The sequence below is a fragment of the Anastrepha ludens genome, chromosome X (assembly GCF_028408465.1).
Source record: "Anastrepha ludens isolate Willacy chromosome X, idAnaLude1.1, whole genome shotgun sequence".
In the NCBI taxonomy this organism is placed as follows: Eukaryota; Metazoa; Arthropoda; class Insecta; order Diptera; family Tephritidae; genus Anastrepha; species Anastrepha ludens.
This window is the reverse complement of record NC_071503.1, coordinates 86,215,977-86,241,130: the sequence shown is the minus strand read 5'-3', so window position 1 is coordinate 86,241,130 and position 25,154 is coordinate 86,215,977. Positions and strand designations below refer to the sequence as shown.

Sequence of the window (25,154 nt, the reverse complement as noted above, 5' to 3'; positions counted from 1 at the left end):
ATGAAATAATCTTCAAACATTAAATTATACGGACTGAATTTCTGAATTCTGAATTTCACGTGTGCTTCTTTGAAAAGCTTTCCTATAGCTCTTAAAAAATCACCCTTTATATCTGCGTTAGATGTGTGATTCCCGTTTGAGGTGAAATGCACACAAATATGATATTTCCCTTTCTAAGAATGTCTGCATTTCTGTACCTTTAAATCCAAGTTCGTTGTCTACTATTATCTTTTCGATTTTTCCGAACATACTTATAACATGTAATATTTTACTTTTAAATTCAGTACAACTTCTTCCGTTTATCGGAAAAGCTAAAGCGTACTTAGAGAACTTAACTATTAACATTGTTAGAAATTGCTTTTTCTCTAAAGTATAAAAAACGTCGATATGAATCTATACTCTTGGTTTATTTGGAGTTTCGGTAACCTTATATGGTAAAGGGTGTTTTTTTTAGAGGTTAGGTTTTCAAGATGAAATAAAACGTATACAATTTAATGTTATGGCCAAGAATTTAGCTTTATTATAAAGATAAGGGTTTGCCATTATGTTTTAAAAATGATTTCGGGCAAGTGGCCGCCGCGGCTGGCTCGAATAAATTCCAGCCGAGAGGCCCAATTTTCCACCACTTTTTGCAGCAATTGGGGCCGCAATAACGCGCCGAATATTCTCTTCCAAGACGTCAATCGCCTCGGGCTTATCTGCGTGGACAAGCGACTTCACATAGCCACACAAGAAATAGTCCAGCGGTGTTATATCGCACGATCTTGGAGGCCACGCCACAGGTCCACGGCGCGAGATAATGCGCTCACCAAAAGTTTCCTTCAATAAATCGATTGTTGCGTTGGCTGTATGGCATGTAGCGCCGTCTTGTTGGAACCAAAGGTCGTCCACATTAACATCGTCCAATTCAGGTACGAAAAAGTCATTAATCATGGCTCTATAGCGCTCTCCATTGACTGTAACATTATGGCCGGCTTCATTTTTAAAGAAATATGGACCAATGATTCCCTCTGCCCATAGAGCACACCAAACAGTGACTTTTTGAGGATGTAACGGCGTCTCAGCAATGGCTTGTGGATTTTGTTCACTCCAAATGCGACAATTTTGCTTATTGACATACCCATTCAACCAAAAGTGAGCTTCATCGCTGAACAAAATTTTCTTGTGAAAATCGGGATCGGTGGCCATCTCGTTTTGGGCCCATTCACCGAACGTGCGACGCGCTTGATGGTCGTTCGGCTTCAATTCTTGCACGAGTTGGATTTTGTATGCCCGCAAACCAAGATCCTTCCGCAAAATCTTCCATAAAGTGGATGGGCACATCTCGAATTGCTGCGCGCGATGGCGGATGGACTCATTCGGGTCTTCTTCGATACTCTGCTAAACAGCAGCAATAGCGTCTTCGGTGCGCACTGTACGACTTCTCTGAGGATGCGTATTATCCACTAGAGCAAACGTGGTGCGAAACCGATCCATGGTTAATCGAATTAGTGACTCTGATGGACGATTATGTCGACCGAATATTGGACCCAGCGCGCGATGCGTCGCGCGAACCAAACCATTATTTTCGTAATAAATTTGCACGATTTGCAAACGTTGTTCAGGTGTAAGTCTATTCATTATGAAATCGCAAACCAAACTGAGCATAAATCAAGTGACAGCTGTCAAAAAGACTCTCTACGAAAAAAGTAGTGCCAACTTGAAAACCTAACCTCTAAAAAAATACCCTTTATTTTTGGTGGGTTGCGCATTTCTCTAATATACATGTTTCGCAAGTTGGGGTTATAAAATTGTGGTTTAAGTTCTTCATAGACTGCCTGGATTCCCCTGTGGTTATTGTGGAGGTGTTCGGTCTTAATAATTTCCGTTAATTTGATATTGTCTTCTATGTCTTCGAGCAATGTCTTGCACCTTATTATCTTTACTGCAATACCCAGTCCGCAGTTTGATTGTAGGGTGTCTAAATGTCTCCAAAAAGGATTCATTTATAATTATTGCATTTAATTGGGTTGGGTTAAAATATGTTTTAATTAAAGTTGTTATAGTTGCATTGTAAAGTTCTTTAAAGTGAAAGGTTCTTCTGGTATTTCGGAATACTTTTTTAAAGCGTATTTTCGTAGACCCAAATGTAATTTTGGATATGATAATTTGATTTTTATAGAAATTTATTGGTGTTACAACTTCTCTAATTTCTTTAATGGTTTCTATTGTATTAATTTGAGGATTCTTGTCTGTAATTCGGGATTTCCGCATTCCCGTTATTGATTCCGCGTTTATAAACGCTGTCGTAATCGTATTCTTCCAATTTCAGCCTCCATCTTATCAGTTTTGAATTTGGTTCTTTAATTGAAAACAACCATTTTCTACCAAACAAATAAGGGCGAAAGTACCCTACTGCCCATATTACAGCTAGGAGTTATTTTTCAATAGTACTGGGGTGACTTTCTGTAATTCGATAGTCGACACTCGTTTGCTCGACACTTTAATTCGATATCGAATGCGCGACGATCCTATTTTGTTTCCCGTATTTCGATATTTGTACTATCGTTTTCATATTTTCGAAAGTGTTTGAAAAGTGGTTTATAGCTGTCAAAAAGTGCATGAAAGCAATAAAATTTAAAAGTAAATATGTAAAATTGGCGTTATTTTTTAATTTTGGAAGATTTTAATGAAGAAAACTCTTCAATAAATAGAAGAAGAACACGCGATGCGTCGAATCCAATGGAATTGTCCGTTCCTCATTCTAATTGGATAATTGGAGGGTGGTTCCCTTGGGAAATGCTTGTATGATTTTTCATCATAAATGTAATAATTTTCGTAGGTAACAGGCCAATAATCTTGAGGGTTTAGTTTTATCACAGCAGAGCAGTGATGACAGGTGTCAACAATTACGGCAATATTTTGTGAATCATATACATATACCTTCTTTAAGTATAAGTTCCCCATTGATATTATAACAGTCCTTTACATGAACCAAACCGTTTTCGGTACTGGTAATGAATTTTATAGTATTTAGATCCAGAAAATTAAGTGGAATGCTTTTGTTGTTCATAATCAGTTGATTTTTGTCGTAATCTAATATGGCTTTTTTAATACGTCATTTCCTTATAGTCATTTTTGTCATAAGTTTCATGGAATTTGCATTCTATTAATTGAATCCAATTGTTAGTATCTCCCAATTCTGCAAAAAGTGGTACTTTATAAATTGTTTCAGTTTTAACTGTATTTTGTAGAGTTTTCAAGTTTATTGTGGTGGATTTCATTTTCCATTTTGGATCACAAAGGCCAGGGCTCTTACTCTGTAATGCGATGCGAAAGAAAAAATTCACGAAAACGCAAAATCGGTACTCGGTATTTTGACATTCGCATTCACATTTTGCGCTTTCGCAATTTTTTCTCCCTTTTCGCATCGGCAGAACTCTGTATTGCGAAAGTGAATCTCAAACAGCTGTCACTATCGCATTTTTCTTGCTACAAGTAATAGCCATACGCAATTTCCAAATATGTAAGTATTAATTGATAACACAGGCCGACAAAATTTAACCAACATTCAGATCCAGAAACCAGACTATATATTTCCGAAGGTTTATGATGCGCTGAATCCAAATCTGGCCTCAGAATTGCTCTATTAGTTTGAGTTTTCGAGATATCCTAACCTAAAAGTGCAAAAAACCCCATTTTTGCCCATATTTGAGGTTATGTAGCCTTGCAGATGTTTTCTTTCACCAAAATTAAAGGATGGCATCTTTAAATACAATCCTTCTTTTTTCAAATGGCGTTTTGTTTGCTCAAATACCTTTTTTTTTTTGCAGAGATATCGCATTTTGAAATTTTCATGTTTCGAAATTTTCCTACACCTGAAAATCGATTAAGATAACATAGACATGATATATTCGATTACTAATTTTCTTGAATTGAGTCTTATTTTTCTTAAAATTTTGTCTCACACCATAAGTGTGCTGACTCACCACATCCCTACACTATCTAACCTTTGGGTACCGAGTCACACACAGCCCTAACCCCTAGAAACCACCCCTATCATGCCGCGAGCAGGCTAACCCACATAACCGCAAGCAGGCTTTCCCACAAACTCCAAATTTACATACTATTAATCCATATATTTCAGGCCCTCAAACCCAAGAAAATTAGTAAGCGACTATATCATGTCTATGTTATCTTAATCGATTTTCAGGTGTAGGAAAATTTCGAAACATGAAAACTTCAAAATGCGATATCTCTGCGAAAAAAAATGATATTTGAGCAAACAAAACGCCATTTGAAAAAAGAAGGATTGTATTTAAAGATGACATCCTTTAATTTTGGTGAAAGAAAACATCTGCAAGGCTACATAACCTCAAATATGGGCAAAAATGGGGTTTTTTGCACTTTTAGGTTAGGATATCTCGAAAACTCAAACTAATAAATTAATTTTAGTTATCAATTCGAATTTTGCATGGACAGAGAAGCAGATATTAGTTTAAATTATTTCGGATACTTTTCCTTGTAGACTAGTGTAATTTTATAAATTTGAAATATTAATTCATTGTACCTCTTTGGAAAAATATATAGGGCAACTCCAAAGACCAACAAGCAAACACAAAAGAAACAATTCGAAGTGCTAGTGGACTTCATGACAACACATCCCGATTTGGCAAAGGGACTAATGAAGACGCCAAGCGCAAAAAAACAGTCGATAATGTATGGAAGAGAGTAACTTCCCAACTAAATGCTGCTGGACCACCGATGCGTGATATGGTCGGCTGGAGAAAAGTAACTTTAGTGACGTGTACTTTTTATTTCTATAATGGGATTATTATAATTTTCAGGTTTGGGATGACTACAAACTCCATTTGAAAGCCAAAATGCGTCGGTCAGTCCGTCTGTTTATTCCTCACTGAACCAATTAGAACAGCGAGTAAGCGAGTTGCTATCTATAAATAAATCTGTGGGCGGAATAGGTAGCACGCGGGAGTTTGGTGCGCGTCAGACGGATGTAGTAAAGTTTAGAAGCAGCTTTTAATGATAGCGATTTAGTCGATATGCCCGAAGAGGAGAATGACAGCGATTCAGTCGATGTGCCCGAACAGGTGACTGAGAAACCTTCCTGCAGCCGTTCGGTACTCACTCTTTGTAGACCTAACTTAAATAAAAGACTGAATTCATATTTATTAAAAAATTATTTAATTTAAACAAATTTTTCATACAGAATTTCGAGTGGCAATCATATCATTTTTTATTTGGTCTCTTACACGTCTAGCTATATTTCCAAAACTCAGATTTTCTACATTTTCTATATTTACCATGTTCACTTGTTCCGGTTCGATTTCTAAACCTTTTCTGGAGCATAGTGCAACTCCCTTGAAGCTAGAAGGCAACGAAATCGGCCTTTCAAAACGCCAAAAACTCTCTTAATTAACGACCTTTCCTTTGAACGTTTTTGATTAAAAAAATGTTCGACTGAAACTTCCGTAGAATTCCTGTATGGAGTAAGGAGACATGGTTCCAACGGATATCCTGAGTCGCCTGCAGATAACAAAAATATAAAGGTATTTTTAGTTGAATAACAATAAATTACAATAGCTACATATGTGCATATGCATGTTCATAAGCATTTATTACATGAAAATGCATATACATATACATATATATATGTATTAACAATTATACATATGAATGTTATATACTATATAAGACTATATTAATACGAGTATACGGACCACCACATTAAGGTCATATATTAGAAAGCTTACCAAGAATTCGTTGGCCAGAGACACCGTTTTCAAAGGCAGTTTTTAAATATTCGCGCTCACCGGACAAGTTCCATATGTGCGAATCATGCGATGTACCGCCAAATCTACCATTCACGGCTCTAATTTGCATTTTGTCATCACATATCTAAAGTAGAACAAAAAATGTTTAATGAAAATAATCTTATTTAATCGAAACACTCTTACCACCATTGCATTTATGCTGTGCTTAAGCTTTTGGTTAAAAAATAAATGCTCGTCAATTGATGGCCTTATCATTTGGATGTGCGTCCACTGCTCCTACCACACCCGGAATTCCGCATGTTTCGTAAAAGCTACGGTTGGCATCCTGTTTCTCTTCACTGCTCAACGAAAAAACGTTATGTTTTGGACACAATACCTTTTCAATTGCACTGCAAACTTCCCAAAGGCAACTGGAAACGGTTTGCTGTGCTAGCCCCGCGCGATGGTCTTGGCCAATTAAATGCTGATACGCACCCTGAGAAAGAAACTTTAGGGTTGTTGCAACTTTTATGATGTCAGGGATAGCCGTTGCTCTCGTTGGAGATTTCATCTCGCCCTTTATGCTATTTAGCACATATGTACATAAAGGCTTCCTTACTAAGCCGAAAATTCCGCACAAAACTGATGAATAGAACAAACTGATGAATAAAGCATGAGTAATTCCTTAAAGTTTAACTTACCTTTGATCGCTGAGACTCATAATGTTGGAGTTATTTCTTATAAATCTCCGAGAAATCCTTTCCTCAGATGATTCGTCCCATAAAGCTACAGAATCCATTACTTTATATTATTATATTATTTAAATATAGGTGATTTACTTCCAATCGCTCGTGTGTTTTGGTCGCTTTCTTTGACATTTCGGTCAGTGATGCATACTAAAGCGAAAAATAAGTGAATAATAAAAAGAGGAACACTTTCAGCGATGCGATAGCGCTACAGAGTACCAAATACCCTTCGTAACGCAATTTATTTTCGCATCGCATTGCTTTTCGCATCGCATTACAGAGTAAGGGCCCAGGATTAACTATAGAGTGTGTGGCGCCAGTGTCCACGATAAATTTGAGTTTTCCTTTTATTATTGTATAGGCTAACTCCGCCTGAGATTGAACATTTTCTAAATATGTATTTCTGTTAACTGAATTTGCTGTCGTTAGACGTTAGGGTTACTAATGATATTTCGACTACTATTTGTTTGGACCATGTCGCGTCCATAGGTTCTACAGGTGGTTGATATTGATGGTTGAAAGGTCGTTATGGCACATTTTGTAATCTGTGATTGCGCCCATTTTGTTGGAAACTGTCATGCCTGTTGCTTCTATAATTGTATTGAGGCTGCATCACTGGTAAAGAGTTATTTCGCGGGTTATAAAATTTTTGGTTGCTTCGCTGGTTTTGGTTTTGTCCGGGAAAAGGCATCTGGTTATGGTAGACTTTTTTGTTGTCATGACCTTTTACTCCGAAAGGTCCGCTTCGGGTCTTTGAGTAGGCGTATCAACCATTTTGTCTGGATCCCTACATATTAGTATTGTTTTCACTGGTTCTGGCATCTTTTCCTTAAATACGTTCAGTGCGGTTCTCATATTATTTCTGGCACACTCATTTGCTGCTGGACCAGACTCAACTATTGTCACTGTTTTGTTGTACAAGGTCCTTAAGGCTTGTTTAATTTCGTTATAAAATTCTAGGCAATTGGTTTTAAAGGTTATCCCCTTTAATCCATCGAAAAGTTCTTCTATACTATGGCTGTCCCCAAAATTGTTTAATAGAATCGTTGGCAAAACTTTCCATTACTACTACGATATATTTGAATGGGTGGGGGAGGGGGAAGGGGCGTTTCACCGCCGACTACGCCCATTAGAAAGAGCAAGGTCACACCATTATAACTATGAAAGTACCAACTTCCTAGGGTCCCTATAGAACCCCCAGGAGAAGTATAAAAATATTTGTTTTTGTAACATGTATGTATATTTTAAAGCGAAAAAGCGCCGGAGGCGAAAGTTTGGACTAAAAATCGCGCGGTTTTTATTCCAAATTATCAGTATTTATAAAATACTTTTTTTTGTAACATGTATGTACATTTGAAAACAAAAAAGCGCCGGAGGCGAAAATTTGGACTAAAAATCGCACGATTTTTAGAATTTGGAGTATTATTTAGTAAAAATAGCTTTAAATCGAATCTTCATTTAATAAAGAATGTTTATAAGTGAATTCTTTTAACGTTAAATATTGCTATTAATTATTAATTTTAATTTATGAAAAGTACTATAAATCAAAAGGCTAATATAGTGACTAGATTTGCGTGTTATAATTTTTGAATTCGGTCCACGCACTTAGACATTATAAGCAAATATATCGTGGTAGCAATGGAAAGCTCAGCCGAATCGTTTTTATGTCGGTCCAAGACTGGGCTTGGCAATTGATTTCAATTGTCTCGCGATCCTTACCCCTAAGCCTACTTTTGATTATGTCCGAAAAGAGTTGTTGGGATGGCGGATCATAAGCCCTAAGGATAGAATGGACTCTATCTGTCAAGTTGATGAAGGTTTGGAGACCCCGATAGTCTCCATTGAATTCGGGGAGGTTATTTAGGTATTTAAGGGGGTTAATAGTAACTGATAGTGGTGCTTGTGGTTCTACCATTTTCTATATGCATTTAACAATAGATTCGTAAATTATTCGTATATGCGTTCTTCCTGTTCCTTCTTCTAACTATGTAATTGAGGTCTAGGGTTATCAATTTGCCTGGTGGGTATGTATTCGTCAGTGCTGTAACCGTCGTTCGAGTCAAATCCAAATCTATTTCTGGATCAGAAAAATATTCATATATAATAACTTAAACTAGGCTTACTTTTGTTTGTTTTAAATTTATTCTAAACTTTTCTTTCTTTAAACAAAATTATTGAAGAAAACAAAAAAGAATTTGTATAAATATTTGCTAGTTGCTGCCAAATTTCTTAGCTTCCTCCTTAATAATATAAAGTTTAACTTTTTCTTGTTTTTCTATTATATTCTTTGTTTCAACTTTCATATAAAACTACCTTCTTCCTTAAATACATTTTTTTATGTATCTTTTTCTTAAAGCTGTCTTTCACTTTGTAATTTGATTTTTTTGTGTATTAATAGAACTTACTTCTGTACCTTCTTTGTTGTTTCTTGTCTCAGATCAACGATTTCTGGTTGCTTAATCGGTGCTTGCTGTTTTTCTGTACCGCCTAATCTGTTTTTAGATGATGTCGCTGTCGCGGAAGTCCTCTCTCCTTATAGATGTGGATTATTCAGTATTCTTTAATATTTATTGAACACTTCAAACCGATGAAAACAAATTTTTGAGTTTTAAATTTATTTGCTTATAAATATTTTCACGGTTATAGCAATTTTTAGCCAACAATTTCGCGAAAAAAAAAATGTTTTCGGTACCGCACTAAGAACTATAAATTCACTTATCTTCACTTTTATGAATGATAATTGCGGTATCCTACCGACTGCGCCTGTAAAAATATATACATATGTTTAATTTATATAAAAATATATATTTATTTCTTTAAACAACTTAACAACTAATTATTAACTACTACGTTACAAGAAGTCTAGAAGAAGACAGGCAAAATACTGACTAAAGACTAACTTCAACTGTTATCAATTCAAGTCTTTTTATTGAGAAAATATCTCATCTTAGCATTTTCGTAATTAACCATTTTGGTAACATTTCCAGCACTTGCAATTTGGTAAACAGGAAACGAAAAAAACTAACTCACAAAGAAGGTGTTAATGCACTTGCAGAATTCCACAGAACTGTTTACCAATTAAGTAAAAATTATAAAATTGTAACGTAATGAATTTTGCGTGCGAATTAAATAAAAAATATGTTTGCGCGTGTACGTAAAGTTTTTTTTATTTATAATAAAAAAACTAAGGTGGTACTAACTACATATATTATATTATATATTTGCCATCTGAAAGACAATAGGTTAGCTCATCAATTGTTGTTAGGGTTGTCTCTGTCTTGATATTTTCTATTGGGTTTGATGTGTTTTTTGTAGTACTTGTGTCTGGTACGTTTAGTTTGTAAATGGTCATCGTCTATCTTATCGGCGTTAATTTTCCTGTATTTTCTATGGTTTTCCCCGCCTCTTACTTCTTTAAAATAATTGGTTCCTTCTTCTAATTCTATATCTGCCCTATCTTTGTTAAGTTTACTAATATATTTGTCTTTCTTTCCTAACACTAAATCATGTAATGGGTGATTTTTTAGCTATTATCTTTTTAAACAGTTGGTTTGAACAGCTGACGCACGTTTCGTGTTTTGTTTCACTGTCTTCACATCTTCAGTTTGGTCTATAATTTAACCGTGAATCGTCTTACAAACGAACAACGTTTGCAAATCATTGAGCTTTATTATAAAAATGCGTGTTCTGTTAAGAAAGTTTATCGCGCGAGTAACGTACCATCACTCCACCACCCTACCTATTTATTTCTCTTTTTTGAGTTGTGACAGTATTGTCTTACATTTAATGAAATTGGAATCATACACCAAACTATTTAAATGCTAAGATACTAAGATTTCACAAATAAAGGTTCCCACCAAAAGATTTGCTTAGTATGCAATATTACACCGACACGCTTTTCGCTCAATGCAGTTATGCTCTCAATAAGCATAAAGTACTGCATAAAGTGAGCGCAAAACAGGTGTTATTAGAATTTATTTAAAAATAAAACTGTGAAAAAAGAAAATTTACTTTAGTGTTTCAATTTAAGTCCAAAGACTTAAAACACATTAGTGGCGCAGTCATTGGAGATATTCCCGAAGGAATATTTAAAGAACAAGGAAGTGAATGCAACGAAGTGAAATTTTTGACCGAAACAGAGGCCTAATAATGACGAACCAGCACGACGTAGAAGAACTACTGGAGGTCATCCGCAGACAAGAAGCGGAGTTACAAAATTTACAACTGCAGCAGCAACGCTTAATACAGCAGCAGCAACAACAACAAACACAACAGCAACAACAGCAAACACAACAGCAACAACAACAAACACAACACCAACAACAGGAATCGAATTTTAACATGACCGCCAAGGATGTCATCGACCAATTTCGACGCTTGAAGCCCCTTTCAGAAAATCAAAACGCAAGGGCCTTTATCAATGCTGTAGAATCAAATCTTACGTTATGCGGAACAAATCTGAGCCTTATTCAGTTTTGTTTGAGAATTGTGGCTGATGAGAAGATTCATGGCAATGCTGGCGGGCGTGTAAGAGACCTAGAAAGCGGCGCTTCGTGGGAGGAAATGAAGGGAAAAATTCAACAAGAATGCAGCCCAAGGACGACCTACGGAGAAGTCTTCAACTTGTGCCGGACAATAAAAGTAAGAAATTTAAGAGAACTATTTAATATTTTTGAAACTTCCAAATTTCATATTAATGATATATACTTGTCTGACCCATCAAAACCTGGTATCTACCGACCAGAAAATGTAGACAGGGACCTAGTAGACATATTATTAGAAAAAATTTACGGACCAATTAGGGCTCATTTAAGTGAAAATGCGACTTTGAATGAGATAATTACAAAATATACGAAATTGAAACTATTAGATGACACAAGGGCCATTGCATTTAACCATAGAGTTAATATACAAAGTGAACGAAAAACAAACAACAATTGGCAATCATTAAAGCCAAGTAATAGTTTTCATAGCAATAATTGGAATACTAATAATTGTTTTCAAAACACAAATTGGCAAAAATCTAAGCCAAATAATAACTTCCAAAATGGCAACTTTAAAAAGAATAGTAGCATTCAAACCCAAAACTTCAAGTGGCAGAATTCAGACCCTTACCACAGGTCACAATACAGATTAATCAATAATTTTCCAGTTGAAAATTACAGCAGAAATTCAACACAGCAATTAAATTCCAGTAAATTATTTCAGTACAATCAACCAAATTCTTCTCAAACTAGAAAATCTTATCATAGTAGGCAACAACGCCAAACTAATGCGTATCAACAAGAACCAAGCCAATGGATATCGGCAATTTAAAAGAAGAGGAGGACGTAAATTTTTATATGACGGCTTCTCCACAAAATTGCCCATAATATTCGTAACAATTGGAAATTGTAAAATTAGATGTCTCATAGACACCGGATCAGAAACAAGCATAATTAAACCTAATGTCCTTGGGAATTCTTTTCCCACTCAACAACTCAATTCACCCCTTTTTTACAGAACCATAAACGGAATAAATCAAGTGACACACAAATTAGTTACCCCAATACCTAGAGAATTTAATATCTCAGGTACCTTCTCTTGGAAGGCTATTGATTTCCATAGCAAAATTTATTCAGCAATAATAGGTCAAAATTTTCTCATCGCTCTTAAAGCTAAGATTGATGTAGAGAATAAATTTATTACTATACTAGATAAACATATACCGTTTAGAAATTACAATCCATACAATAGTGTAGAAATTTGCTCACTCGAACACAGGGACCTAGAAAAATTGAATTTGAGACATCTAAATTCGGAAGAAACCCAATTGATAACGAGGTTATTGCACAGTTTCAAAGATTTATTTTATAAAGAGGGTGATAAGCTTTCTGCAACCCATGAAATTAAACATGAAATAATTACATCAACTGATAGAGCTGTGTATTCAAAAATGTATAGGTACCCCCAAATTCACGAAGAAGAAATAAAGAAACAAATCAAAGAAATGTTAGAGCAAAACATAATTAAGGAAAGCAATTCACCATATAATAGTCCTTTATGGGTAGTGCCAAAGAAGATCGACAATTCTGGCATCCAAAAGTGTCGAATTGTTGTAGATTATCGGAAGCTAAATGAAATTACTGTTAATGACAAATTTCCAATTCCCAATATGGAAGGAATTCTTGATAAATTGGGCAAAGCTCAATACTTCTCTTCTATTGATCTTGCCAAAGGTTTTCATCAAATTGTTGTAGATGAAACTGACAGAAAAAAACTGCCTTTTCTACACCTTTTGGCCATTACGAATTCATAAGAATGCCATTTGGGCTTAAAAATGCCCCTTCGACTTTCCAGCGACTTATGAATTCAGTCTTTCGTCAGTATATAAATAAAATTTGTGTTGTCTATTTAGACGACATCTTAATATTCAGTACTTCTTTATCAGAACATATACAAAATATTACAAAAATATTTCAAACTTTGAAGCTTTCGACAACACAAAAGCAGATTAAATCATTTTTAGGAATAACAGGTTTCTACCGAAAATTTATAAAAGACTATTCTAAAGTAGCTTACCCCATGATCGCATATTTAAAGAAAAATGCTAAAATCAACATAAGAGACCCAAATTATATTATAGCTTTTGAAAAACTAAAGGATATAATAACAAATCCGCCTATTTTGAAATATCCAAATTTTAATAAGCGCTTTAAGCTTATCACTGACGCCAGCAATTTTGCTATTGGTGCGGTTTTGACCCAAGATGGTCATCCTGTTTCATTCGCATCGCGAACACTAAAGAATCACGAAAAAAATTATTCCATTATTGAAAAAGAGCTATTGGCAATAGTGTAGGGAGTCAAATACTATAGACCTTATCTTTTTGGAAGAGAATTTGATCTCCAAACCGATCATCAACCACTAAAGTGGTTGCAAGTCAAAAACTCGGGTAAAGATATAAGCCCGAGATTACAGAGATGGCTAGTTCAAATAGGGGAATACGACGCAAAAATTGATTACATTGCTGGCAAAGAAAATAAATTAGCAGACTTTCTCAGCCGCATTAATTGCGAAAAGTGTGAAATAAACGCGTTAAATTCTGATGATTTAGGAATCACTCTTAACGAAACTTTTATAATAAAAAATCTAAATGCTGAAGAAGCAGCAAATCAATCTGATATATCTCTAGAAGTTCATTCCAACCATTCCCTTGAAACCATACATTCTCAGGCAGAGAATTGCAATGATCATATTTCTATTTTAGATACCATAGTAAATAGGTTCAAAAACCAACTCATTTTAGTAAATAACAAGGAAGTTGAGGTCATGGAAATTTTCAAAAACAAAAGAATCTTTATCGATAAACAAGATATTGACTCTGACAATGTAACTAATATAGTCCGAAGAAATTTTGATAAAGGAAAAGTGGCGATATTTTCCCAAATTAATGACCATGAATACAACAAATTACAGCAAATTTTAATTAACAATTTCTTAAGTAGTGAACGGTTATCATTTGTCAGATGTAGCTTTTTAGCACAGGACATCCAGGATGAAAGCGAGTTAAGAAAGCAAATATCTCTGTTTCATAAGTACGAAACTGGGCATTCTGGAATATTAGTAGCTTACGAGGGCATGAAGCACAAGGTTTATCATCCTCAATTAAAAATAAAAATACATGAAATTATAAATAACTGTGACATATGCTCTGGAGGAAAATATGATAGAAATCCAATTAAAAATAAATTCCATTTAACCGAGACTCCTACTTCTACTAATAAAATTGTTCATGTCGATACTTATGTTAATAGTAAACACTCTTTTATAATTTTTCTTGACAAATTTTCAAAACATGCTGTGGCTTTTTACCTACCCGATAGGAATAATCAAACTATTATTGGCAAAATAAACGAATTTTTATCAATTAAGGGTTCCATTGAAAAGTTTGTGTTTGACAATGAGTTTAATTCCAAAAATGTTAGAGATTTTTTAACTAGGGAAGGAATTGAGTTTCACGTAAGTAAACCAAACAGTCATACAGGAAATGCTGATATTGAGAGACTTAATAACACTCTAACAGAACGCATTCGAATATTAAACCTAGAGGAAAAACTCAAAGTTATAACTCAAATGCAGAAGGACATAAAATTTTACAACAATTCTTTCCACAGTACAACAAAAACTACTCCACAAGAAGTTCAAAATTACAAAGTTGATCACAAATTAATAAAAAATCGAATTGAAAGATCAAAGTTAACCACAATTTATAAACAAAACCAAAAACGGGAAAACTATTCAGAGAATCGACTGGAAGGATTTATAAAAAATTACAAAAGTTTGAGGCATAAAGAAGAACCCAAATTTATAAAAAGGAAATTGCAAAATATTCATACATCCAATATTAAAAGGCCAAACAAATTTTCAGGTGGCAACATTCGTACTGGTGATAGCGATATTGGTAACAGGGACTCAAGGGGCATTGCAAGTCAACAAAATATTGGAAGAAACAGGTTACACTCAAATTAAATTAAGAGAAGTGGAAGTAATAAACGAAACAATTACCGTAATACATTTAATAGATTCAACCGAAATAAATATAATAATTTCACAAATCGAATCCAATATTAAAAATTTAGACATTCTCCATAAGGATTTATTACTCAAAGAAATAGAAATACTTAAAGACAAAGTTAAATCAATTACACCTTCGTCAGTGAATTTTAAACAAAAAAGAGGACTTTTAAATATTGTCGGGACAACACATAAATGGCTATTTGGCACAATGGACGACGATGACCGTCAAGAAATTTTACAGCATTTAAAAGTTACGGATGAAAATAATCACAACGTTATTGAAACAGTCAATAAACAAATTCAGATAAACCTACACTTTAATGACACTTTAAACCTACTAAAAAATAATATAGAAGAAGACAGAAAAAGAATCCAGGCAGCTTTTAACGAAATTAAAACCAGGAACAGCGAAATTATAAGATATTTGCTATACTTAGACCAAATGCAAAAAATCAGATACTTGGAAAATAGGCTTAATCAAATTCAAGATAACATATCAGCGGCTAGACATAAGATTTCACACCCTAGTATACTGACGGCCAATGAAATAGAACGTTACAATATTGATTTTTATAAGCTAAAATTACTAAAATTAGGTATAATGAAATACGAAAAATCTAAGTTAATTATTGCCATTAAAATACCAACAAATTTTATTAAAACCTATGTAAAAGCTATAGTGCCAATACCAAACAAAGAGTTCATGGAAATAAATATTGATATTGAACATGTTGTCGAAATAGCAAATAACGTATATTCTTATGAAGAAGAGACAGATTTGAAAAATTAAAAAAAAACTCAAAACTGTGTATATTATCAAAACTGTATGTTAAAGTATTACAACAAATTCGAGATCCTAGCTATGGACGATGAAACTTTAATTGTTAAGAATGCAATAAATGAAACTCTTTTACAAAATTGTGACGATCGAAAAATCACACTTAACAAAAATTACTTAATATCTGTATACAACTGCAAAATAACAATAAAAGAGTACGTTCTTCAAAATAAGATAGAAATTGTAAAAGAGAAATATTACATTCCAGTAAACAACGAAAATAACACGTTTAAAAAAGAAATTAACTTCAAAAAAATTGTATTGGAAAATTTTGAAAATATTAAGGAAATAAAAGAATTAAAATATCATAGAAATGTTTATTATGCAATAAGCACTTTCTTTTTTTTATGCATTGTTATAATTATTGTGATATTGTATTTAAGAAAAAATAATAATAAAATTAAGATTATCAATAAAATTGAAAAAAAATCTGAGGATGTGGAACTGGAAGCCATTAAAGAGAAATACGGCTCAAAAAATATCAAACCATAAGATCCAGGAGAATCTTTTGACAAAGGGGGGAGGAGTTACGTACCATCACTCCACCACCCTATCTATTTATTTCTCTTTTTTGAGTTGTGACAGTATTGTCTTACATTTAATGAAATTGGAATCATACACCAAACTATTTAAATGCTAAGATACTAAGATTTCACAAATAAAGGTTCCCACCAAAAGATTTGCTTAGTATGCAATATTACACCGACACGTTTTTCGCTCAATGCAGTTATGCTCTCAATAAGCATAAAGTACTGCATAAAGTGAGCGCAAAACAGGTATTATTAGAATTAAGGAAATTATAAAAAGTTAGTCTGTAGATTCACAGCAACCAAGAAGGTTGAATTTATTTAAAAATAAAACTGTGAAAAAAAAAATTAACTTTAGTGTTTCAATTTAAGTCCACACATTAAACACATTAGTCGCGCTTGTTCCATTTTATGGTCAGTTTAATCGGCCCACTGAAGCGACTATTCGAGCTATTGTGACTAAATTTAGAACGAAATGTACATTATTGGACATCAAACCACCAACACGCATACGTAGAGTGCGAACTGAAGAAAATATCGCAGCTGTATTGGCCAGTCTTAATGATGACCATCAATTATCGATTCGTCGCCGTTCGCAGCAATTGGGCCTCTGTTACTCAACAACGTGAAAAATTTTGCGAAAGGATTTAGCTGTGAAGCTTTTGAAAATACAGCTGGTGCAAGAATTGAAGGCGAACGACCTACCGCTACGAAGAATTTTTGGGGAATGGGCTCTTGGAAAGTTGGCCGAAGATCCACTTTTTTATCGAAAAATTGTATTCAGAAGCTCATTTTTGGATCAATGGGTACGTAAATAAGCAGAATTGTCGATTTTGGAGTGGCCAGAAGAATTGCGAGAGCTACCAATGTATACAGAAAAGGTCACAGTTTGGTGCGGTTTATGGGCTGGAGGTATCATTGGACCGTACTTCTTCAAAGATGCTGCGAATCGTAACGTAACTGTCAATGGTGAGCGCTACCGTGAAATCATATCCAACTTTTTTTGCCCAAAATGCAAGAGCTTGACTTGCATGACATGTGGTTTCAACAAGACGGTGCCACATGCCACACAGCCCGCGTAACAATGGACTTGTTGAGAGTCGAGTTCGGTGAACATTTTATTTCACGTTCGGGACCTGGCAATTGGCCACCCAGATCGGGCGATAAAACGCCTTTCGATTATTTTTTGAGGGGCTATGTTAAAGCTTATGTTTATTCAGACAAGCCTACTTCAATTAACGCACTGGAAGACAACATTAAAGCATTTATATGTGACATACCGGCGGAAACATTGGAAAGAGTATCCCAAAATTGGACTAAGTGGATGGACCATTTGAAGCGCAGTCGCGGTCAACATTTGCATGAAATAATCTTCAAACATTAAATTATATGGACTGTACTATCGATTTAAATAAACATTTCATGCATTTTTCTGAATTTTACGTGTGCTTCTTTGAAAAACTTTCCTATAGCTCTTAAAAAATCACCCTTTATATCTGCGTTAGATGTGTGATTTCCATTTGAGGTGAAATGCACACAAATATGATATCTCCCTTTCTAAGAATGTCTGCATTTCTGTACCTTTAAATCCAAGTTCGTTGTCTACTATTATCTTTTCCATTTTTCCGAACATACTTATAACATGTAATATTTTACTTTTAAATTCAGTACAACTTCTTCCGTTTATCGGAAAAGCTAAAGCGTACTTAGAGAACTTATCTATTAACATTGTTAGAAATTGCTTTTTCTCTAAAGTATAAAAAACGTCGATATGAATCTATACTTTTGGTTTATTTGGCGTATCGGTAACCTTATGCGGTATTTTTGGTGGGTTGCTGTCGTATTTCTCTAATATACATGTTTCGCAAGTTGGGGTTATAAAATTGTGGTTTAAGTTCTTCACAGACTGCCTGGATTCCCCTGTGGTTATTGTGGAGGTGTTCGGTCTTAATAATATCTGTTAATTTGATATTGTCTTCTATGTCTTCGAGCAATGTCTTGCACCTTATTATCCTTACTGCAATACCCAGTCCGCCGTTTCATTGTAGGGTGTCTAAATGTCTCCAAAAAGGATTCATTTATAATTATTGCATTTAATTGGGTTGGGTTAAAATATGTTTTAATTAAAGTTATTATAGTTGCATTGTAAAGTTCTTTAAAGTGAAAGGTTCTTCTGGTATTTCGGAATACTTTTTTAAAGCGTATTTTCGTAGACCCAAATGTAATTTTGGATATGATAATTTGATTTTTATAGAAATTTATTGGTGTTACAACTTCTCTAATTTCTTTAATGGTTTCTGCTGTATTAATTTGAGGATTCTTGTCTGTAACTCGGGATTTCCGCATTCCTGTTATTGATTCCGCGTTTATAAACGCTGTCGTAATCGTATTCTTCCAATTTCAGCCTCCATCTTATCAGTTTTGAATTTGGTTCTTTAATTGAAAACAACCATTTTCTACCAAACAAATAAGGGCGAAAGTACCCTACTGCCCATATTACAGCTAGGAGTTATTTTTCAATAGTACTGGGGTGACTTTCTGTAATTCGATAGTCGACACTCGTTTGCTCGACACTTTAATTCGATATCGAATGCGCGACGATCCCATTTTGTTTCCCGTCTTTCGATATTTGTACTATCGTTTTCATATTTTCGGAAGTGTTTGAAAAGTGGTTTATAGCAGTCAAGAAGTGCATGAAAGCAATAAAAATTAAAAGTAAATGTGTAAAATTGGCGTTATTTTTTAATTTTGGAAGATTTTAATGAAGAAAACTCTTCAATAAATAGAAGGAGAACACGCGATGCGTCGAATCCAATGGAATTGCCCGATTTATAGTAAGATTAATACAAATTTCATTAAGTAAATATCAAAGTATTTCTTTTTCACAGCTTCCAAACAAAATACCGACTTACCAAGAAGGTTTTTATGTAAGTTCTTTGTGAAATAAACCTTAGAGAAGGACTTAGGAGTACATATATACGTCCAATTTTCAGGCTAGCTGCAACGCTGGAGATATTAGCAGGTGGCGGTTACCAGTGGCAAACTGGCGGCGCACACACAGCAGTACTCTGTCGAAGATATTTCGTCGATGGAAGAAACTCTATGCAACCAATGGATATATTTTGAGAAAGCTTCCAGCCGTGCAAAGAGTGGTTCCATGAAAAATATAACTTTCCTGGAAGTAAGTAGTGCAATATTAACGAAATTTAAATTTTTACTATTTTCATTCATTGCAGTTGTTGGTGCCGTAGATGGTACTGTTGAGACCTATTGAGATCGAACACATATACTTCAACAGGATAGGAAAGCATAACATTTATTGCAGATGTGTGACCATACATTTTTATTGCAGATATGTGACCATAAATTAAGAATAAAAGCTATATGCCCACAGTACGGAGGGGCTGCGCACGATTCCTTTGTTTGGAAAGCCTCAAATGAGAGGAAGGTAATGGAGCGGCGCTATAATAATGGAGATACAAGTTCGTGGCTATTTGGTGAGTAATTAAATAGGAAAAAATTAAGTGACGGGAATAAATATGTATATTTTTAGGGGATTCTGGATACCCTCTTGAGCCATGGCTTATGACCCCGTATCGATTACGCGAAAATGAGACCGACGTAGGCAAATGTATTTTCAACGACATTCATAGTAAGGCTAGAAGCATTGTCGAAAGAAGCATTGGCGTATACAAAGGTTCCTGTATTTATTGAATCAAAGGTAAATATACTAATATTAATTGCATTGTTCACTTTAGGCCGCTGGAGAATATTATCGGACGATAGAAGGCCAAGGTACAACCCAACATTGGTTGCAAAAATTGCAAACGTGTGCGCCGCTCTTCACAATGTATGCATCAATTATTATTATTAGAAGGCCATTACGCACTGCGACCAGAGTTGATCTATTGTGCAAGACCTATTTTTGTAACCCTAGAGTTTAAGGCTTTTTATAAATTTTAGCACTATTGTGGGTTTGTTGTTCCAAAGATTACATGGAGATACTACGATACCACCAAGGTGGTGAAGTCTTTGTCTGCCCAGCGCAGGACATTCACAAAGCACATGTTCTGAGCTTTCTATATCCATTTCGCAAAAGCGGCAGACATTGGTCTCTGATAGACCAATGTTATTTAAATGATACCTCAGGCTGCAGTGACCTGTGAGGTATCCGGTTAAAAGACGCAGATCTACTCTGTTTAGTGAGAGTAGCTTGTCTGATATTCCTTTGTTGGGACTAAGAAATTGTTTGGCTTGACGCTGACCGGCACAATTTAGCCAGTGTGCAGCAAATTTCCTTTCTTCCCATTTCCTGAGGAATTCATTAATGTGGCTTTTCGTGAGTCCACAGAAAGGCTCAGGACCAGTAAGTTGCATATTTGCTCCTTGTTTTGCGAGGTCATCAGCCATTTCATTCCCCTCATGCCCTTCATGTCCCGGAATCCAGACTAGAGTTACTGTGTTGAGGTTTCCTAACATGTTGAGAAGGTTTAGGCAATCATTTACCAATTTAGAGGTGATAGTTGTTGATAGAAGGGCTTTTAGAGCCGCTTGACTATCTGAGAGTATGTAGATGTGAGTACCTCTCATTTTCCTGCGAAGGCATTCTCTCACACATATTTCAATGGCATGTATTTCTGCCTGGAATATTGTTGGGTAGAGTCCCATCGGAATCGATTTTTTAAATTTAGGCCCATTGATTCCTGCCCCTGCTCTACCATCTTCCAGCTTGGACCCATCAGTGAACCATAATTGAGATCCAGGCTTGAAATTGATAGAATTAGTTCTCCAAGTTGTTCGTTCATTAATAATAATTCGGAAGTTTCTGTAGAGAATGGGTTTGGGAGATATTGTATCCACCCTGTGTAGTATAGGAGTGTGTCGAAAGTCTTCTAAGATCTTTAGATGTCCTCTCATATCTCCACTTTTAAGATCGGCGTTGCCTTTTAGTCTTAAGGCACTCAATCTTGCTTCTTTTTCAATTAAGATGGGAAGTGGTGGTATACCTAGGAGCACGCCCAAAGCGTCAGTTGGGCATGTTTTCATTGCTCCTGTTATACCGATGCAGATGAGGCGGTACAATTTGTTAAGATCGCTTGCCGCCTTTCGTTGCTTGACTTTGGGCCACCATGCTATGGAAGCATAAGTGACTATAGGCTTAACAACTGTAGTGAATGTCCAGTAGGTCATTCTGGGGCTGAGCCCCCATGTTTTACCAAAAAGCCTTGTGCAGGCATAGAATGCCCTTGTGGCTTTTACAGTAACTTTCTCAAGATGCGAGTTCCAGGTAAGCGCTTTGTCAAGGTTGATACCAAGGTAGTTCGCCTCTGTGGAGAGTTGTAGAGTCGATTCATTCAGGACAGGACATTTGATGTTGATATTCCTTTTCCTGGTGAACGGCACTAGCGCAGTTTTAGATGAGTTGATAGAGAGCCCTTTGTCAGTGCACCATTTGTTTATTATGTTGAGGGCTTGTTGCATGCGGTTAGAGATGGTCTCTTCATGCCAGCCCACTATATATACTACCAGGTCATCAGCATAGCCCTGGGTGTGGAATCCTAGGTTGTTCAGTTTGTGGAGAAGTTCATCTATTACTAGTGTCCACAGAAGAGGAGAGAGTACTCCCCCTTGCGGGCAACCTCTTGTGGCCTTGATAGACTTTATTCTTCCTCCTAATTCTGTACTGATCGTTCTGGATTTCAGCATCGATATAGTCCATCGTCTGATGGGTTTAGGTACGTCCTTTTGAGATAGGGCATTGTTGATTGCCTCATAGGACGTATTATCGAAAGCTCCTGTTATGTCAATAAAAGCGCAAAGTGCGATTTGTTTTGACTCAATAGCCTTTTCAATAATGGTTACCAGACTGTGTATTGCAGTCTCAGTAGATTTACCTTGTTGGTAGGCAAATTGAAGTTGGTGCAGTGGGAAATTAACCAAGTTATTCTCCCGTATGTGCTGATACAATATTTTTTCCATTGTTTTTAGGAAAAATGAGCTAAGGCTAATCAGTCTGTATGACTTAGGCAATTGTTCGGGTTTTTTCCCAACCTTTGGAATGAATACGACCTTTACCTCAGCCCATTTCGTAGGAATATAACCTAGCAATAGGCTTGCTTTATATAGTCTGGACAAAGTAGGGACAATGTATTGGCTTCCCTTTTGCAGAAGGCAAGGGAATATCCCATCAGGTCCAGGAGATTTGTATGGGCTAAATGTAGATATAGCCCATTGTACCCGATTTTCATGGAATAGCTTATTTGCCAGCTTTAGGTCCTCCCTGTCAGCATAAGTGGTAGGTTCTACCAACATTGTGGACTCATGTAAAGCATGGCATCCCGGGAAATGGGTGTCCAGTAGAAGTTGGCTAGTTTCTTCTGGGTTTTTAGTGTAGCTACCATCTGGCTTTTTCAGGGTACATATGCCGTTTGAGTGATCCTTTGATAAGGCTTTCTGGAGGCGGATAGCATTGGGAAGATTTGAAATCTTATCACGGTGATCCCTCCAGGAAGCTCTCTTAGATTTCCTCAATTCTTTGTTGAAGTTGGTTAGAGCTCTTGAGTAGGAGACCCAGTCCCCTGTTTGTTTAGCTCTATTCCATAATACTCTGGTTTCATGGCGTAGTCTTGAAAGCGTACTATTCCACCAGGGGACATCCCTTCGTGGTTTTTTCACTTTTTCCTGACAGCTCTCATGAAATGCAGACGTAATGTTTGAGTGGAGTTCATTTGCCTCCATCTCAAGCTCAGATTTAAGCACCAGGTGATGCTTAGAGTAGTTAGCACTTTGTTCTAAGTTAAAGTGAAAGACATTCCAATTTATATTCCTTGGATTTCTGTAAATTGTTATGTGCGGTAAGGTAGCACCTAAGTCAAACCTGATAAGACTGTGGTCCGACATTGATGCTTCCCCGGACACATGCCAATTTGAGACTTCTGATAGTACATTTGGACTGCATAGGGTAAGATCAAGTACTTCCTCCCTTATTGCATTCCTAAATGTTGGTTCATTGCCTCGGTTTACTATTGATACATTATATCTAAGTAAGAATTCAAGAAGGCACTCACCTCTCGCATTGATGTTTGTGCTGCCCCATATCGTATGATGGGCATTCGCATCGCATCCTATTATCCAGCGTAGGTGGTTCTCCTTGCAGTAGTTGACTAGGGCTACAAGTTCCCTTGTTGGAGCAGTTTCCTCATCTCCTGGAAGGTAGGCAGAGGCAATGATTACCTCGTGCTCGCCTTTGTCTGTTGGCACCTTGGTCCAGATCGCAACGAGATCGGTGGTAGTGAACTGCGAAATGGGAATGAAAGTTAAATTATTGCTAATTAAGATTGCCGCTCTAGGGCGATCATTGTTGGCATAGATTAACTTACCATTAACATCTTGGAGTCCCTCAATGACTCTGTCACGTACCCACGGTTCTTGGATTAGAGCTATATCCAAGTTTTGTTTGTTAAACCTCCTTGCTAGTTCAGCCGAGGCAGCCTTTGCATGGTGGAGGTTTAATTGAAGGCATCCGAGTTGCCTTCTATTGTTGCTTAGGATAGCGTGTGGCATTATCGCCTCTGTTTTTTGGCACTGGCTGCCTTTTTCTTGCCTCTGTTGCTACCCAGCAAGGCCGCTTCCTCAGCAGAGTGACGCTCGCCTTTTTCGGTCCTCTTTGGACCATTATTTTTCTTGTCGGCACGAAGCGGGGGTCGCATTCTTATGCCTTCCTCTACCCTTTGAGCACTTGACATTGGTGCAGGCTTGGTGGCGTGTGGCGCATCTTTAGAGCAACATGGCTGCTCATCAGTTTGCGTTACGCTCACTGCGGTTGCTGCGATCGCCGATGCCGAAGTGCAGGGTTGTTCCTCGGTCCGCTGCAATGCGGGAGGCTTGGGCGCTTCTGGTTCAGCATCCTTCTCCGGGGTTTTGGCCTTAGTTCTAAGTTGAACTGTGCTAAACCCATAGTTCAACCAGTAGTGATGTTTTTTGATCACAATGGCGGAGATGGGGTCGATTGCGATGGTTAGCTCCGTCACCTTACCCTTTTGTACTCTACGTATATTAGTACCCGCCATTCCTGAACGTTCAGGCCAGAGTTTTGCCCATCCAGGAGGTTGAGGATGTCCTCTGTGGATGTGCCGTCCAGTTCTGGAAAGTGGCATGTGAAGATCAAAGGCCTTGATATGTCCTCTTCTAAAACGATCTTAATTTGCGCATCTTTCCATGGTTCAAGTTTAGGCATTGCTGCCTTTAACCAGTCGGTTGTTTCATCGTTGCCACATGAGACAACTATGTATCCTGCGCGGAAGGTGCAGCTGTTAAAGATTGGCTTGGCACCACCAGTCTGCTTTTTCCTTATGCTGTCCAGGATAGCGTGTTGAATGGCCTTTAGTTTATCCGTAGGCCATATCGTTGCCGGATAATCAGGTGGTATGATACCCAGCTTGGTGCTACATGCAGCATCTTTGTAGGACATTTTAGCCGTCCCTTCTTTCGCCTCCAGGTTAGGCACTGCTGCCTTTGCCCTTTCGGCTTCTGATGGGTCAGTTGTCCTTTCCACTAAGTTAGCTCTTTTGGGAGATCTTTGCTTAGGGGTGGTGCTGCTGGAGCGCTGACGCTTTAAGTTCATTGGCTGCTGTGCTAGTTGTCGCGCTTCTTCAATGGAGTGACCTTTACCCAGGTGGTACCTGAGTCGCTTTCTGGCGGCACCGCTGAGCCGCAGCTTCACTTCCATTTCCGC

The 25,154-nt window shown here is 36.6% G+C and overlaps 2 protein-coding genes across 2 annotated transcripts; both read right to left on the bottom strand.

Annotated features, from left to right (window-relative positions):
* Positions 1-5,326: 5,326 nt before the first annotated feature.
* Positions 5,327-5,880, bottom strand: LOC128870308 (uncharacterized). Its single transcript, XM_054112915.1, has 2 exons — positions 5,751-5,880; positions 5,327-5,523 (listed from the first exon to the last, which is right to left on the bottom strand). The coding sequence occupies exons 1-2, from the start codon at positions 5,878-5,880 to the stop codon at positions 5,327-5,329; spliced, it is 327 nt and encodes a 108-aa protein (XP_053968890.1).
* Positions 5,881-6,006: 126 nt separating this feature from the next.
* On the bottom strand, positions 6,007-24,005 carry LOC128870307 (uncharacterized). Its single transcript, XM_054112914.1, has 3 exons — positions 23,800-24,005; positions 23,153-23,716; positions 6,007-6,246 (listed from the first exon to the last, which is right to left on the bottom strand). The coding sequence occupies exons 1-3, from the start codon at positions 23,806-23,808 to the stop codon at positions 6,007-6,009; spliced, it is 813 nt and encodes a 270-aa protein (XP_053968889.1). The 5' UTR covers positions 23,809-24,005.
* Between the last annotated feature and the right edge of the window lie 1,149 nt (positions 24,006-25,154).